Source organism: Taeniopygia guttata, chromosome 3 (assembly GCF_048771995.1).
Source record: "Taeniopygia guttata chromosome 3, bTaeGut7.mat, whole genome shotgun sequence".
NCBI classification, from domain to species: Eukaryota; Metazoa; Chordata; class Aves; order Passeriformes; family Estrildidae; genus Taeniopygia; species Taeniopygia guttata.
The window spans coordinates 61,917,640-61,934,180 of NC_133027.1; the positions used below are offsets into that span (position 1 = coordinate 61,917,640).

Sequence of the window (16,541 nt, forward strand, 5' to 3'; positions counted from 1 at the left end):
GAATTGTTGAGTCCCCAGTTTATCTGAGGGTCTGGAAAAGGTTGGTATTCAGAAAGGAAAACATGGAGAAGACTGGGCACTTGGAGCAGTGCATTAAATTGATTCTGAAAAAGGTCTGATATCACTGGAGCTCCTCACTCATGGTAGAAGTTGCAGTACATTTTTAACTGAAAACTAGTTTATAAGTAATGTTTTAAACAAGAAAAAAGCTTTTCAGGTGCTTAACCCAACTGAAAGCTCAGATGTGATTCAGGGGAGTATCTGAGTCAGTGTTTGGAAATAGCTCTAAAATCACGTGGGTGTCTTGAATGTATTTCTGCAACTGAATTTCCCTTGCTTTAGTATTGGGTGCATGGAGATCCAATTCTTGGGTCTGACAATACCCCATAAATAAGTCAATATGAACACACCAAAATGTAACCAAGCACCTGTTTTAGTAGTGCATGGTAGTTATTCTGAAAATATGCTGCTTTTTTAAACCGCTGAACTGCTTATAGATAATTCTCTTTAATATTTTTAAGCACTGATGTAAATCTGGAAATCTTCACAGTTTCTCTTTGCTTTTTTCATGCTCTGTGGTATGGTTATCTACCCACCTGGCTTATAACTGCATGGAAAGAAGCTGCAATTTGTTTTAACACCTTACAATTTTAAGATCTGTTTTACTCTGAACACTTTTAAGAGATCTTAGTCATATAACCATTTTAGACCTCATTCTGCATCGGTGACTTTTAGTCCCATATGCTTGATTTGAGCAAGAGGCTTCCTGTGTAGGAATTCACTTGAGTGAAAGTTCTTGGTGTGCATTCTGTCTGTAATGCTGGCCAGGAACACATTTCACTGGGCTTTGGGGGGTGATGATGTTTGCTGACAGGTAGACAGCTGTAAAGAAGCTCATGTTCTGTGAATCAAAAATAAAATATGTAACAAAAAATGAGTGGGACTAGCCTGAACTGAGTTCAGGTGGTCTTTCATGACCAAAAAATTATTTTCAGCAAGACAGTGAAATCCTGTGTTTCTAATAAGAACTAAGAGATAACAAAACATTAGCACATTGATTAATGTGGTAGATCTGACGAGTTAATCTGTCCTCACTGAGGAACTTCTAGAAGTGCCAGTGGTTTAAACCACATGCATGTTGCTGGGAATTGAGTATTGCTTTCCAGTCCCTTACCCCGTAAAGGTTTCAGACTTTGTGTTTTGTATTTTTTGGAAACTCTTCATGTTTTGTTGTCAATTCCGCTATGAGATAGACCTTTTAATCCAGTATTAAATATGTGCCTGATATATTGTAGGCACATGCAGTTTTGCATCTGTCTGCAAGCATGTTTTACTAGCGGGAAGAAATTACACAAATCCTTGTTTCTTAGATTTTGTCTGTGTTTAATTTACTTCTAATATGCTTACAGTCAGTACTGTTGACTTAATATGATTAGCTGTGGGCTAGTGAACTTATTTTAGGGTTGAAAAATCGCCCGAGGAAAGTGAGCCAGCGGGTCAAGAGACATTTTTAATCTGAATTTGTAGAGCAATGTGAGGATCCAGCAGTTAGAGCTGGTGAGGAAACTTGGAGTAATGATACCTGAATATTGTGACCTCTCTTCATCCAGAAGTGGAGTTCTTTACTGAACTTAGTTTTACTTTTTGGATGAGTTCGCTTTAATTCTGATGTTGCTAAAAGCAAAACAAAATTGTATGGAAAAGAAATGTAATGCTAAAAGGAGGTTTTAATTAAACAAGTGAATTTTATTTTTTGCTTATTGTTTAATAAAATCATTGTATAAGATGTTCCAGTTTCTTCAAGCTAATTTTCTAGGCAGACATTATTGAGCACATACACAAGAAGTGATGCCTAACACAATACAAGCAATATACACTTTCTCCAGTTACTTTATATTAGTTAAAAAGATAAACATTGGTGTCTTCTTCATAATAAATCTTTATCACTTTACAGGCAGTTGCTAGCATAATGGATAATCTCTTGAATTCCTAAGGTACTGTTTCTGTAGGAGTCTGTCTTAGAAGACAGTGTCCCTTCTGTTCCTCTTATTCTTCTATTGTTAATTTTTTGTTTATTGTCTCCTTTGTTTTGTTGTCTCTTAGGGAAGCCTGTGAGAGGAACATGTAGACATTTCTTTACCAGAGTCAGGACAGAGAGTTGCTGCTTCTCCAGTCTGAGAGTCATAGCACTTGAGGAGCCACTTGATATTTCTGCATAGGCTATCCAAATGCACACTTTGCCTTGCAGTCTGATAGAGTTTGACAGAGGGACTAAAATGAAAAGGCATTTTTTTGTCAAATCATAGCCCCAGATGTTTCCTTCATTAGTAGTATAAATGTTTTTTATATTTTCAAGGCCAGGACGGATGGGGCTTTGAGCAGCCTGATCTAGTGGAAGGTGTCTCTGCCCATGGCAGGATTGCTAAAATAAGATGATCTTTAAGGTCAGTCTGACCCAAACCCTTCTATGATTCTGTGGTTCAATGCTGCAGACGATGCAGTGAAAATCTCTTCGGATTTGGAGCACTTAGCTTTTGAACGAGCTTAGATTTCAGGCTAAAGGATAGAGAAATTTTTAAATCTACTAAATGTTAGGCACTGTTGGAAGAATGCTCGTGTCCTCAGTCCTCCGAGGGACTAACATGAGGGGCTCCTGTCTGTATTCCTGTATGCTTACTGTTTTTCTCAGCATTTTGGACACCAGCCCTTTTAAACTTCTTGCAGAATTCCCCATAATATCCACAGAGGGTCTTAGCATGTGTTTTGATCTGTGGCTAGTTTTTTCAAAGATGCATTGATTAAAACATGGCAACTTAAGTAGTCTGTTTGTGAATGGTGACACAAAATGATGGCTAAGCTGTCGTTGAGATCCATGCCTACTCTGTGTCTTCTCCAGATCTTCACTGGCACAGTGAAGACAGCAAGGGGTTTAAGGCTTCTGCTTCAGCAAGTCAGATGGCTTGCACTTATTCTAAGCAGTAAAATACCTAAAACCCACTAGTTTTTTACAGACAGTAATCACAGGGTCAATTGCTGTGAAAGATTAGTACAGGAAAGAAAATGAAAAAAACAGTTTTAAGTTAATTTTTTTTGTGTGGAAGAGTATTATCACTCTTTAGATTAAATGCTTTGTTTTGAACCACTCTTTAGGAAGTAATCAAAATATAGTGCTAATTTCTGAAGTGATGTATTTGCAGCTAGGCTTTTGTCTTTATTATTTTCTTTCTGCTTTCTTAATTTCACCAATCCTGAGATCTTCACCTGTATACCAGCTATACTATTTCTGTTTTGTTCTCTTAGAACTTCCCTTTAGAATGAATATTTTATTTCTAAAAACAATATTTGTGGGCAAAAGTAATTCTTAAAAAAAACCTAACAGAAAAAACTTCACCAAAAATGTGCTAAAAATCAAAACCCAAACCCACATCCAAAAAGCTTTTAGAAGAGAACTAATAAAATGAAGTCTGAGAAGAAATAAGTGCATTTTACTCTTTGTGCTTCTAGGTGTGAGCAACATACTACTTATCAGTATATCACAAGCAGTGGTTTCAAAGGCTTACTAGACCTACTGAAGAATATTTGTACTAACTGAAGCAGTTTTTGTAGCAAGCTGTTCTGAAGTTTATTCATACCAGATGTGTTACTGAAGTTACTTGAGGTGACCAAAAGCCCTTTGTTCATCCCAGCTAAAAGCTTAGGCTGCAGTCCTAGAAGAAAAGTTTGAGTTTTCTCACTGGCACAGCCATTTAAAATATGAGGACTTTGACTTGTTTAGAGCCAATGCTAATGATTAACTTATCTTTATTTTTAAAAATTATTTATTTTATTTTTGGCATTCTGCCAGCTTCCCATGTTATGGTTTCTGCTCCTCCAATGGATGCAAGTTTCAGAGAAACCTGCACTTATCTGCCTCATATACTTCCCAAAAGAGAAATCCAGAATTTAATCCTCTTTCTGTCAATATGGGAATGGCTGCCACCAGCATGAGGTGTTGCCATCTTGCTGCTGTGATGCAGCAGTTATATTTTTGATAGTGGCACCAAACAATTTAAACCTATGAATCCCTGTCTCTTGACAAGAGCAGTGCAGGGTAGCTGAAGCCCTGAACTGCTGAAGTGCCAACTGTGTGCAGTCATGGGAGTTTCATGCTATGACACTTCTATGGATATTTCCTTTGTACTATCTGCCACTGCCAGCTGACCAAGAAAAGCAGTTGTGGTACAAGTTTCCTAAATTGTAACACATGGTTGAAACAGATAAATCTGTGGTGTAACACTAGATCTCTTTCTAATACAAATGAAGCCATATGCATAGAAAAAGTGTTTTCAAAGGTGTGTCACATTTTTTAGGGGCTTCTCTGATTTTTGTGCTCTGAAGCATACTTTGATGCAGAACTGTTGCATTGCAGTCAGGAAATCCAGCATTACAAAAACATTTTGCTTCAGAAGTGTGAACTTAAAGAAAAACCAGTAGTCATTCTATGTGGGTCGTTGATCATTCATCTCAAGGAAGGCTGAGGCAGGGAAGATGTTGTAAAAGCTGCTCTGAGCACAACTGATGTGCATTAGCTGTTAGCCTGTCTGCTTATGCCTGGTGAGGAATACACAGAAGCTTTCACTGTCCTTCTCCGTGACAGAGCTACCCTGCTGCAGCTGAACTGTAATCCAGGCAAGTTTGGCACTGCACACATCAGGATTATTCAGTTTTGGGGTAAGGTGCTTTTCCATCTGAGCCTAGCCTTGAGTGAAATATCTTAGAAAAGGCAGAAAGATTCTTCTCTTGAGAAATAGGGGTTTCTATTGCTTTATCACCTCTTTCAAGATTTGGGGGCCATCCAGCAGGAGCCAGTGGATCAGGATGTCTGCCGAGATCTTGGATATTCATCTAGTAACTTAGTGAAGCAACAATGCAACCTTTCATTGGAAATTTATTTTAATGACTTTTGCTAGTTGACTTCCTTCCCACTTCATTTATGCTAAAGAGCCTTAACCCTGACAGGTAGAGTTGCATAATATGTTTGCTTTTAGAAATAAATTGGCAAATGCTCTCGGTTTTTTGTTGTCGGGATTTTTTTCCTTTTGGTTTTTAATATTATGGAAAAAAGAGGGAAGCACTCAGCTCGGACAGAAGTAATGGAGGAAAGTGAAGTCTGCTCCAGGCCTGCAGAGAAATAATATTTCACTAATCTAGATACTGCTTTTCAGTGTGGGGAATCTTTGGTGGTTTGCTATTCCTAGGCATGATTCTATCATAATTCTAAGAAGACAGTAATAATTATTTATTGCAATGCTCGATGTTGGGAGGCTTCACGCTGTAGTAAGTCAGTAAATCTATAGATTGGGAAATACAGTCCAGTTGTGTAACTACAGCAGGTAGAACAAGCTCTAAAGAATGCTAATATAACACTGAGAATTGCCAGTTTCCTTTTTATTTCCTTTATTACAATCTAAATTTCTATATCCATACTGCAGAAAAGCTAATTTTCCTTTAACTCTTACTGGTTTCCCCTATCTTGGACTTGTAGACAAAACTGCTGGCTCCCTCTCATGCTGGAGAAACTGCAGTATCTGCCAGAGGTGCAGAGGTGCTGGGGATCAGAGACACCTTTCCCTCTTGCCTTGTGCTGTGGCAAGGTTCTGCTTAATCTGTGCCAGGCTTTCCTCACACGAGGGAGCATGAGATGAATGTCAGGATCCAAACTCCCAGTGGAGATGCTCTATTGCCACCTGAGCAAAGGAAGCAGTAGCTTACAGTACAAGAACCAGGTCTGCTCTCGGGTCAGTGAAATCAGTTAAAGCTTTTTGGATTAGCAGGGTTTCTTTTTTCAAAGGAACTGACAAAATAACTTCAAAATCCAGAACCATTTGTATCTTGGAGCAGAGGTGGTGGTGGGAGAGAGAAGATATACATGCAACGAGTAGATGAGATTAATTTTCTTATAGCTAATAGATTTGTTAATGGTTTTTCTTGTTTTGCATGTTTGCAGTATTCTGTAAATGAAGTAGTGGCCTTGATTCCACTAACAAAATATTTTCATTTCTGAAGTTCTTGTATTTCTTGGACTGTTTGATCCTTTTGTATATGATCAGAAGTAAATATGAAACACAATAATTACTGTAACAATTTTTTTTTCCCTAGGCTGTGTTTTGAAAAAGTTCTCTTCATGGTGTTCATTAATCTGGACTGATCCAGATTAATGATGTGTAATTCATCAGAGATTCCCATTTTATGAATATTCAAAGTGTCCCTAAGCTTAGCTCTAATATTCAGTGTGTGTATTGGAGTGCCAAGGAGCTAAAATCCTTTTCTTGTGAAATGCTTTTTTCCATGCCTATTTACAACTTTGTATAAGTTGTAAAGGTAGATAGGACTTTTAAGTTCTATCTGCTACTTGGACACAATATTTATGGCCAGTAAGAAGGAAAAAGCTTATTGGAAAGTCAAACCATTTTCCATTTTATAGTATTTTGGAACTGATTGTCAGAAGTTTAAATTGGTTTGGGGCTGATGTATCTGCCCAGAGAAAGCCTAGGGGGTTTTCCATTGTTAACTGTACTCTTAGTAGTTGGGGAAAAAACATTTAGTCACTTAGTTTTGCTTTGGAATTGGCTGAGTTTATAAACTCATCAGTAGGAGGGTAGTTAAAGCTTACTTGCCAGAAGTTCTTCAGGTCTTAATTTCCAGCCTAGGCAAGTGAGCCTACAAATGTTAGTGAAATGGAGAGTACTGGCAGAAAAAGATGAATGTATTTGAGATGTCAATATACAGATCAGGTTTCAGATGTACCTCAAATTCTTAATGCTCTGTAATAATCCATTTATGTAGCATTGCAATTTTTTATAAATTTGTTTTTCAATTTCTTAAACTGTAGTTAGCAAGGTTTGTTTGTATTTTTTCCTGTTTTCTACTTTTTCTGACTTTTGAAACAGGCAGGTTTTTAGACCAGAGCCGGTCAAGAAGTGGACTTCAGCATAATGACTTTATTAAATTCTATGTATCTCTTGTTTTTTCTTTCTCTAGAAGCTGAATACTTCCATTTTTTTTCCTGAATAACTTTAATTTCACTGCTGTATCTGGAAAATCTAGTATTTGCATCTGTTCTTTTATTAGTCAGAAATACATTTTACCTTTCCAGTCTGGTCATCACTGGGGATGTTTTACCAGTTTTTCTGAAGGCTGTTGCCTTTTTTTTCTGGGAAACTCTCATCATTCCTGTGAATAGAAAAAAGAATTTAATACTATGGCGTATTACTTGAAAAAGGCTGAGAAGACTCCCTGGTTAAGAAAGCTGCTTTTCCCATTGTTCAGATACCCAACATCTGAGTGCTGTTAAATTGACTTGCAGAAAGTGGATAAATTTTGGCAACCTGCTGTAAAAAGGACATGTTCAACACCTCCAGCTACTACTGCTGAGGGAAGAGCTCTGGAGAGTGGTGCTTTTTACACCCCTGCTTAAAATGTTCTTATATTTCTAAAGATGTGCTGCTTCTCTTCAGTTCATTTTTCACAGCTTATTCTTCTATTTCCATGGAGGCCAGATGTGCTGCTGGAAAGAAAGCAGTCAGTGTTATTATTGAACACAGTTTTTGCCTCTTTGTCTCTGTTTTGCATGGCGTAGTCTGAAAGTGCTGCAAGCTTCCATTCTAAGGGAAAAGTTTTCATGCAAGGGAGCATTCAGAGTGCTTAGGACACATGGTTTTCTGCAGTGTTGTGCTGCTCTAGTGGAGAAGACCAAGTGCTCAATTTGTTGTGTACATGGTTTGGGATTAGATTTGTCAGCTGAACAGCTGAAATGTGTGTTTTTTCTCAGCTCTGTTTTTATTTACACTGAAGTAAAGTATCTTTTGACCAGCCAGAAGAATTTCCACATGATACTTATGAAATTAAAATGTGGGGGTGGGAAGTTCTGTTTTCCTCTGGTTTTCTGTAAGAAGTTGTGTATGGGTGAGGATTATAACAACCTGCAGTTTTGAGACAGGCAAGAGTTGGTGGTGAATGTCTGGCTTTCGATATTTTTTTTCCTATCACATGGCTTACTTTCAACAGAAATTATTTTATTGTCTCCTTTGACAGAAAATACTACCTTTTGGTTAGTTTTTTTTTCCTTCCCCTTGCCCTCCAAGTACAAGAAGCAAATCATTGCTGTATATTGAATGATGTTATTAGTCAAACCAAATGTTTCAAACATTTCTTTATGTAGTGTAATAGCAGAGTCAGTGCACAGCAAGGCCTTTGACATCTAAACACTTAAAAATTAGGTTTGTTTTGGTTTTCCCTCCCTCTTTGTGCCAGATATAACAAGCCTAATCTCACTGCTTGTTTCTGCATTTGCATAGTTCTTCCCATATAGTCTCAAAACATAATTTTATGTATTACATTTTATGCACAGCAGTGGTTACTTACATCTGCAGTTACTTGCTTTCCTTTTTCTGAATCGTTTCCTCTGTGAACTACTTCCCTTTACCCAAATTGGAGTTGGAACGTGTCTTGTATTAAAAAAAAAAAAAATAAAAATTGAGAAACCTTACCTTTTTCCTGTGGAAAACATTGTACATATAGTTCTGGACATGACAGAGAACAACCAGTCTTAAATCCTTGTGGTAGATTACCTCCAATAAGCTCCACATGAGAATTTTATCTTTTAAAGTTGTTGTTAGTGTTGAGTTTGCAGTTCAAATCTAGGAAATGTCAGCTTCCTGTGTGCTGAGTTGTTTTTTGTACATTCAGCCTTACCTCAGTTGCTATTTCTGTAAGTTAAGGATAATTTGTGCTGATGCTTTCTTAGTGAAACCTTGTACATAAGCTGAAAGCCTCACTGTTACATTCTTTTCCACATACAGGCTCGTGTTATGTATGATTTTGCTGCTGAGCCTGGAAACAATGAGCTAACAGTCAGTGAAGGGGAGATCATCACAATCACCAACCCGGTAAGAAAACTGAGATGAAATTTGCTCAGTGCACTTTCCTGACCTACTTCTATCAGCAAATGGAAGGAAAATGGTGCTGGTGACATCTTAAAGCCCTGGCTACCCTTCCCTGATGAATAAGCAAAAAAACAGAATACAAAGAATTTTCTAATAGTCTTGTGGAGCCAATATAGTGTTTTTATAGTGTGGGCCTTCTCAAACTGTGCCCACACACTTAAGAATGTGCTCAGCTTTGTTTTCCCCTAAACAGAGCTGAGAGACAAGTCAGAGGAAGGAACTAATGGTGGTGATTGCCTTTACGTCTGAATGCCTTGTCTATTTTTGTGTGCGTAATATTGCACGTTTTGTGCGTATGTAACCTTTCAGGTGTTTGCCACTTGCATTTAAATGTGACTTTCAGCTCACTTCTAGGTTTGGAGTTTCTTAATTAGCAACTTCAGCATTACAAGTTTGGTAAAGAACTCACAACAAAAATTTTTTACTGAATTTTTGTGTCCTTTCATAATTAAAGAAATATGGACAAGGTGTAGGGAAGAAGTGGTGACAGTACTATCACAAATGCTATCAGGGCATTGTTAAATGAATAGACCTTTTCAGCAGACATTGGATTTATGTCCACATTTTGAATTTCAGTGTACTTTGTCCTATATAATTCTTACCCTTGTAACAAGGTATTAGTTGATTCTGCTTTGAATTTTCTGTATTGATATGGCTTAGTGGATAGACTTGCTTTGTAAAACAAATACGAGCAAAAACCACCTAATCATGAAGCAAGGTGTTATTTATCCATTTGTATAAAACACATGGATTCTGTAGAATAAAATTCATTCTTTGAAGATACTAGTCATGTGTAATCCTGATAATTTTTAGTTCCACTGATCTTCACTACTTGAGGCAGATATTTAATAGAGCCAGCACCCTCTTGGATAGTGCACTGTGCTGTGGTAGAGGTTACATTTTGAATGGATTCAGGAGCTTAATGGTATTTCACAAAAGTAAGACTAAAAATAAATAAATAGATCACCACTTTTAAGCTAGTTCTCACTGACCAAGACATCTGTGGCTTAAGGCAGTGTACTCAAAACCAAGTAAAACTTTGTTTTATGCTGTCCATGATAAATTGCCACAAAGGCTCATGATCTTTTTTTTTTGTATGATTAGTTTAGATGGCAATAGCTTAAGTCATGCAAGTCCACTGATGACTGCTTTCAGGAGTAACAGTGTGAATATGACTTCTGGCTCAAGATGTGATTGCTCTTGTAGTTTAACCAAGCTAGTTGAATCTATAATCTGAGATGTCTAATTATTTTTGTATTCTTGAGTATTGAGCTTTTAGGTATGTAGGAGAAAATAAATGCAAGTTTTTATTTCACTAACTGCTTGATCTTTACTGCATAAAATCTTGAATACATAAGCAGACTTCTCCTTATTGGAGTGCAGGATTATATAAAATTTTGAAGTGAAAGAACAAAATTGTGAATAAAAAAATACATGAATTAAAAAGCAAATTAAGAAAACGTAAAATTTAGTAATTGCTGTCTAGCATATGTGTCTCAAATTTTCATCTATGATCTAGCTTGACATGTAGCGATGTCAAGCTAGATGTCAAGCGATTTAAAACAGAGCTGTCTTATTCCAGGTAATGTTTCCTGGAATTAGCTTAACTGCAAATGTCTACAGAGCTTTCGTAGTGTATGTAGAATATGTGTTTAAAAAACCCCAAACAATATCATGATGTTCCACTGAGATGAGAGCTGAACTGTTTTTAGTTCTTTCTAAACTAATAGCATAAGACTGCTTCTGAAAAGAAACGTGAAATGGAAAGAATGAGTCCAGATCTTATGTGGCATGTGGCTCTTTTAGTCTTGAGAATAGCCTTAACATTTCTGTGGGTGATAGCTCTTACTCCTCACATGTCTCTGCACCTTCAATAAATGAGGTAGAGATTTTACAGATATCACCGACAGTTTTATTCTTTGCGTCTTGTTTCTTTATAGTCTGCTGATTAAAATTAATTCATTGAAACGGACATACTAATAGCTGTGTTTATATGCAATCTCTGGCCAGTCAGTTGATTGTGGTTTCATAAATGATCAAAAGTGCTGAAAAATCAATTGTTTTTCCCCTTCATGCTTGTTAAAATCTGAAGTCCAGAATGGCTGTGTAAAACCAGCACGGTCTGTGTTGTGTTTAAATGAGTATCTGCTTCTTCAGCAGCTTTGCGTGAGTTTATTCAGTTTCACAGTCATAGCTGTTTTGAACACTGACAGCAAGACAATGCTTGCTGCTGAGCATTTGACATTTGACAGCAAGACAATGTTTCCTGCTGAGCTATATGAAGCATGTTGTAGGATCCATCTAGCAAAATTATTTCTATATTACTTCTTTTAGGATGTTGGTGGAGGCTGGTTAGAAGGAAAAAACAGCCAAGGTGAGAGAGGACTTGTTCCAACAGATTATGTTGAGGTAAGTGACTACACTGCTCAACACTAAAAAAGCAGAACTGCTGTAAAGGCCATCCTCTGGTTTGCTGACCAGACTGAAATGCTCAAACAGAAAGCTTGGAATATATAATCTCATTGTAGCTGGCTTTGAACACCAGTACAAACATTCCATCTGAAGTTCCTGAGCTTCTTAGTGGTTTAATAAGAAATGCAACAGGAAGCTGTCTATAGTAAATACAGCTGATCTGCAGAACATGAGTTATTTTGATTCTGCTTTGGTTTTGGGGGACTCATAATCCAATAATTGTGGCTTTTTTTGTGTCTGAAGATAGAAATATGGAAGTGAAATGAGTAATGCAAGTTTGCACTGGTATTCTGTGGAAGACTTGATGCGTGCTCATAAATCTGGAACGGAGCCACATTTCTGGGGCTCAGGACTTGGGTTACCAAATCCAGGGACTACTTAGCTTTTCTTCTTACTGAGACCCTCTGTTGTCTCTTCAGTGTGTGTTGTTCTGATTGTTGTTTAAAGACCAGTGTATTTACCACTGTTTTTTAAAGACCAGTGGATCACAGTGCAAAAGCCACAATCTCATTCACTCTTGGATGGCCCAGTGTCTGCATGTGTGCAGGTTGCTTCTTAGGTTGTTGACTACCTAGGCTGTAATTCCTGCAGCCTCTTAAGGCATGTGTCTCTCTTCCTTCAGCAGTGCTGTATTTACTTAAAAAAAAAAAAAAAAAACAAAAAACCGACAAAAACCTAAGGGGGAGGACGGGAAGGGAAAGCAGGATCATGCTGGCTCACATAACTTTAGTTGGTTAGGTCCTGGTCAGGTAGCTTTTGGCTTTCTAAACTTACTGTCCCAAATCCATCCCCTGAGCACTGAGTTCACAGTCGCCAGGCACTTACATTAACAACCTTTAATCCCTAAGCAATTTATAAATAGGTGTTCACTGCCACAACAATCTTGTATGTTGTAGTTGTAAGGCAACCTAGTTCCATCTGGTGTGGAAGTAAATCCTCCAGAGTATCATGTCAGTTTCTTGTAAAAAATACAATTGAATGTGAGTTTAAAAAGGTTATATGCAAACATCTTAAAGTGTAGCAATATGAGTGTTAGGGTGATTTTATTTGATAAAGCATAATTTGATTAATTGAAGCATGAAAAATTATTCTCAAAAAATTATTCTTTTCCATTTCAGATTATAACTGAAGGTGCAAAAGATGGCCTTAGCTGTGGTAACTCATTAGCTGATCAGGCCTTTTTTGATTCCCTTTCTTCAAATACAGCTCAGACCAACTCTGCTGCCAAAAGCAGTAATCAGGTATGTCTTGTGATTTTTCGGGCACTGTGGACATGGAAACTTCTACTGATGTAATTGCTTGCTGTACTTCATTTGTGAACTTTCATTAAAGTACTAATTAAAAGTAATTGTGTTTTCATTAGGGAGCACTTTTGTTGAATATTAATGATGTGTGTGACGGCACAGATACTGTCACTGCTGGAAAATTTAGTAGTCTTAACACTTTCAGAAATGGAGCATTTTTATTCTTTCCAGTCTGCGATGATATAAATCCCTAACTACTTCAGTCTCTGTAAGTGTAAGCGCACTCTTAGCAAATTTATTTTATTTTCAAGCTACTTCTTTTAGTATGCTAAGCTTATTAAGGAATGAGAGCTTTCTTTTTTGATGTCTTATTAGGGGATCTATACATCAGCAGCCAGAGTGAATGGATATACTTCTGTCTGAATTTGAGTAAGAGTAGTTTCTTGGATTAAAAAAGATGAAGCAAATTCATGCATTGTCAGCTGGAGAAGAAGCTGTCTTTGGGTTTGCTGCAGGAATATTTTTGTTCCTCTATTCATAGCTTTTTGTCTGGTGCGCCAGTTCATTAAGCAGCAAATATTTAGTTCCAGGTTAGGTATCTGAGGACACATTATCTTAAACACAAGCAGTTTATTATGGTCTACAGGCTGGTGCATGTCCCACATGTAGGAAGTTAAACATTTTGAAGTCCATAGGTCAACAGAAGAAGAAAATCTGCCTTTTTTCCAACTGTAGCATGCAAAGGTCTTTTGTGTTGGAAAGTAAATGCTTTACTTATGGTAACAGCTGGGGGGACACACCTGGTTTGTAGGTCAGTTAAATATCAGTTATTAGTTTTTTTAATTGCACCACAGGACTTTGACATGAAGGGAGATCTTCTGAAAAGTCTACATGGGACATTCTTGTATGACAGTGAACGTAGTTGTTCATTGACTATAGAGAGTTTGATTTGGGCTTCCTTATAGTCAGCTGGACAATGCCAGGATTGTTATTCTGCCATTGTGTGTCTTCACTAGAGGACTTCAAACCTTGCGGTGACTGTCTCAATGTTTCAATGTTTATTTTTTAAATTGATGCCCAATATGTAAGGCTAAACGCAGAACTCATTAAATGCCTCATGCGTTTTTCATGTCAGACTGAGCCAAAGGCTTTGATTCTAGGTTAGTTTTGCCTCAGTAAAAACTGCAGTAGTTTGAGTGCAGAATGGGGAACCTCTTTTCTTCCCTTCTGTCTGTTACTCTTGCCCCATGTTTTTCCTGCTGTAGTGTTTCTAGCAAAACTTTGCATCTGAGAAGGCTTGAGATATTTGCAGCAGCTACTTGCTGCCACATCAGAGAGTAATGTTTCTCAGAGGAGAAACATAACTTAATTTGATCTATGAAGAATTACTTACTAATCTAATACACAGAATATTTTGAATGGGAATAGAGGTATCTGTCAGATCTTGTTCTGTGCTTAACACATGGTGCTTGTGCTTGGAGAAGAGAAGAAAAAAGGTCTTGTCTGTGCAGAGGGAATGGTCAAAATAAAGGTATCTGCTACATTCTAAATAATAGAGAATTACTCTGGCAATCTAGTCTTTGAAGTTGCATTTCTAGAGAAGTGAAAAGCTTGAAAATGTAGTCACTTTACACTGTAGATTACACAAGATCAACAGTGTACGGTCCCTGTATACAGATTGCAGGGTTTTTCATAGATTTTGGAAAAGAGTAACTTCATAAAAACAGCTTGTCACATTTGCATCAGTGCCCTACTCTTAGAAGTGTCCTGTTCCTCTCAGTTATCCTTCAAATGCTGTGTGAGATAGCTGGGAGGCCCACTGTACTGTAGTGCATATTATTGGCATGGAGAGGGAGAGAGAGGAGGACAGGGTGCACCTGGATGTAGCCAAGGCCATGCAAGATGCAGAGGAAGCACATTTCATCAGGCTGGTGTCTTTAGAACTTCAGTTTTCATGGTATTTTTTCATAGGAGGAGCCATTCTGTTGTGTGGTCAGGGTTTTATGTCAAAAGTTATTTTCATTTTCTCAAGTCTTTTTTTCTTGAAGTGAGTTCAGTAACTGCTATTTAGTTATATGCATTTTCTAGAAAACTGTAGCTCTTGATTTGAAGACTGGTTTCCTCAGCTTCTGACATATATCTGGTAGTTTTTTTCTAGTGGCTTATTGCTAATGGGATTTTAATTTGTATAATAAGCAGTCTGGAAGCAGTTCTGGCTTCCACTTTTGACTGTTAGGCCATTCTCTGAGATCAGAGAGCTCACTAGTTCATGCATTTTCTCCTTACAAAAATTCTATGGCTAATTGTCTTCTTAATTAAGAAATTCTGTCTGTTCATTCTGTGTGGTGCAAGACCCTATTTTCTTGCTCTCAGGGAAAAAAGCAAGCTTTCTTCTGCAGCGACTTTGATCTCGTGTCTGTGAAGTGCGTGCCTTGCTCCTCTGTGCATCGATCGCGCAGTGTCAGACAGATTTGACATTGCTGTGCCTGTGTAGAAACACTTGATAGAGAGAAGGATTGCATTGGTTCCAGTAATACTGCACCAGGAGGTCAGGCTGAGTCACCCTGCATACTGACATGTCTCTTTGAGCCACTTTCTCAAAGAATGCAATCTCCTACTTTGTGGGTATGACCCTTCTTCCTAGAGGTATTACTCTGAATGTGGTAAACATAAACTCATTTGTTACTCAACACGAGTTTGCAGAGGCACTTTGGCTTGAGTTCAGATGAACAGCCTGTTCAAGTGTTTTAGTGACCAACTAGGTCAATATACAAAGCTTCTAATCTTAACTGAAACTCCTACCAGGCTATGGAGAGTTAAGAAAAATGAAAAATTATGTGTCAGTATAAGGGGAATAGATGCTGGAGGTGGCACTGTACTGGAAACTAAAATGTTTTTAGATAGACTAGTCTGGTAGACTTAGTAAGAAATAGCAGTATTTCTAAATGCTGACATTTGACGGTATCTATTATATTTTGCAGTAACACGGTGAGATTGCAAGTTTATTGCAAGAGAGCTTTATAAAAGCAATTCTAAATAAAGAGGATGTTTTAGTATGTTTTCTTACTGCTATTGTATTGAAGAAATTGCTTTCTATAAACATTGTCACTCTCACATACACATGGTTGCACAACGCCCCCATTTCCCAGTTCAGTAAGTCAGAAGATGTTTTAATTCTTAGAATTCCTTCCATTCTTCTAACAGTAAGTAAAAAAAAAACCCAAACCAGGTTGTTGTGTAGTCTTTCAGTGCCAAGCTTTATTAAAAATAATAGATCTGGCTGAGTTGAAATGTGGTGCTTTTGTGGTTTAACCCTTGTAGGCAGCTCAACCCACTCAGCAGCTTATTACGCCCTCAAAGGAGTAGGGGCGAAAACCAGAAGGGTGACTATGGGTCAACTCTTGGGTGGAGATAAAGCAAAATCTTCACATGCAGGCAAAGCAAATTAAGGAATTCATTCACTCCTTCCCATGGGCAGTCAGGTGTTCAGCCATCTCCAGGAAAGCAGAGCCCCATCATGCATAACCATTACTTAGGAAGAAAATTGCCCACTCAAACAACTCTTCTCCTTCTTCCCCCATCTCTTTTTGTATTCCAGACAGATGAGAGACTTTTGGTTTCCTACTCTGGAAACCGTAACTTTTTGGTGTTAAGAAAACATCATTGATTCAAGCACTGTTCTGCTTCCTGTCTATTTTCCTAAGAAGGTTTTTGTTGTTGTTCAGTAAATAATCTCCTGAAAAGTAATTAAAATGCAATAATTAAAAGCAGTTTCTTTTCCTTCCTTTTCTTCAATGAGAAAGACTCAGTAACCACAGCAACACTTTGATATTGTACCCTA

The 16,541-nt window shown here is 37.7% G+C and overlaps 1 protein-coding gene across 3 annotated transcripts in view; it reads left to right on the plus strand.

The window, feature by feature from the left end:
• SNX9 (sorting nexin 9) overlaps window positions 1–16,541 on the plus strand; it is an 80,734-nt gene that overhangs the window by 29,079 nt on the left and 35,114 nt on the right. For all 3 annotated transcript variants that reach the window (XM_072926980.1, XM_012572583.5, XM_002196190.7), the window contains exons 2-4: window positions 8,841–8,927; window positions 11,319–11,393; window positions 12,575–12,697. In XM_072926980.1, coding sequence (XP_072783081.1) covers window positions 8,850–8,927; window positions 11,319–11,393; window positions 12,575–12,697 — 276 coding nt within the window. In that variant the 5' untranslated portion in view covers window positions 8,841–8,849. The remainder of the gene's footprint in view (window positions 1–8,840; window positions 8,928–11,318; window positions 11,394–12,574; window positions 12,698–16,541) is intronic.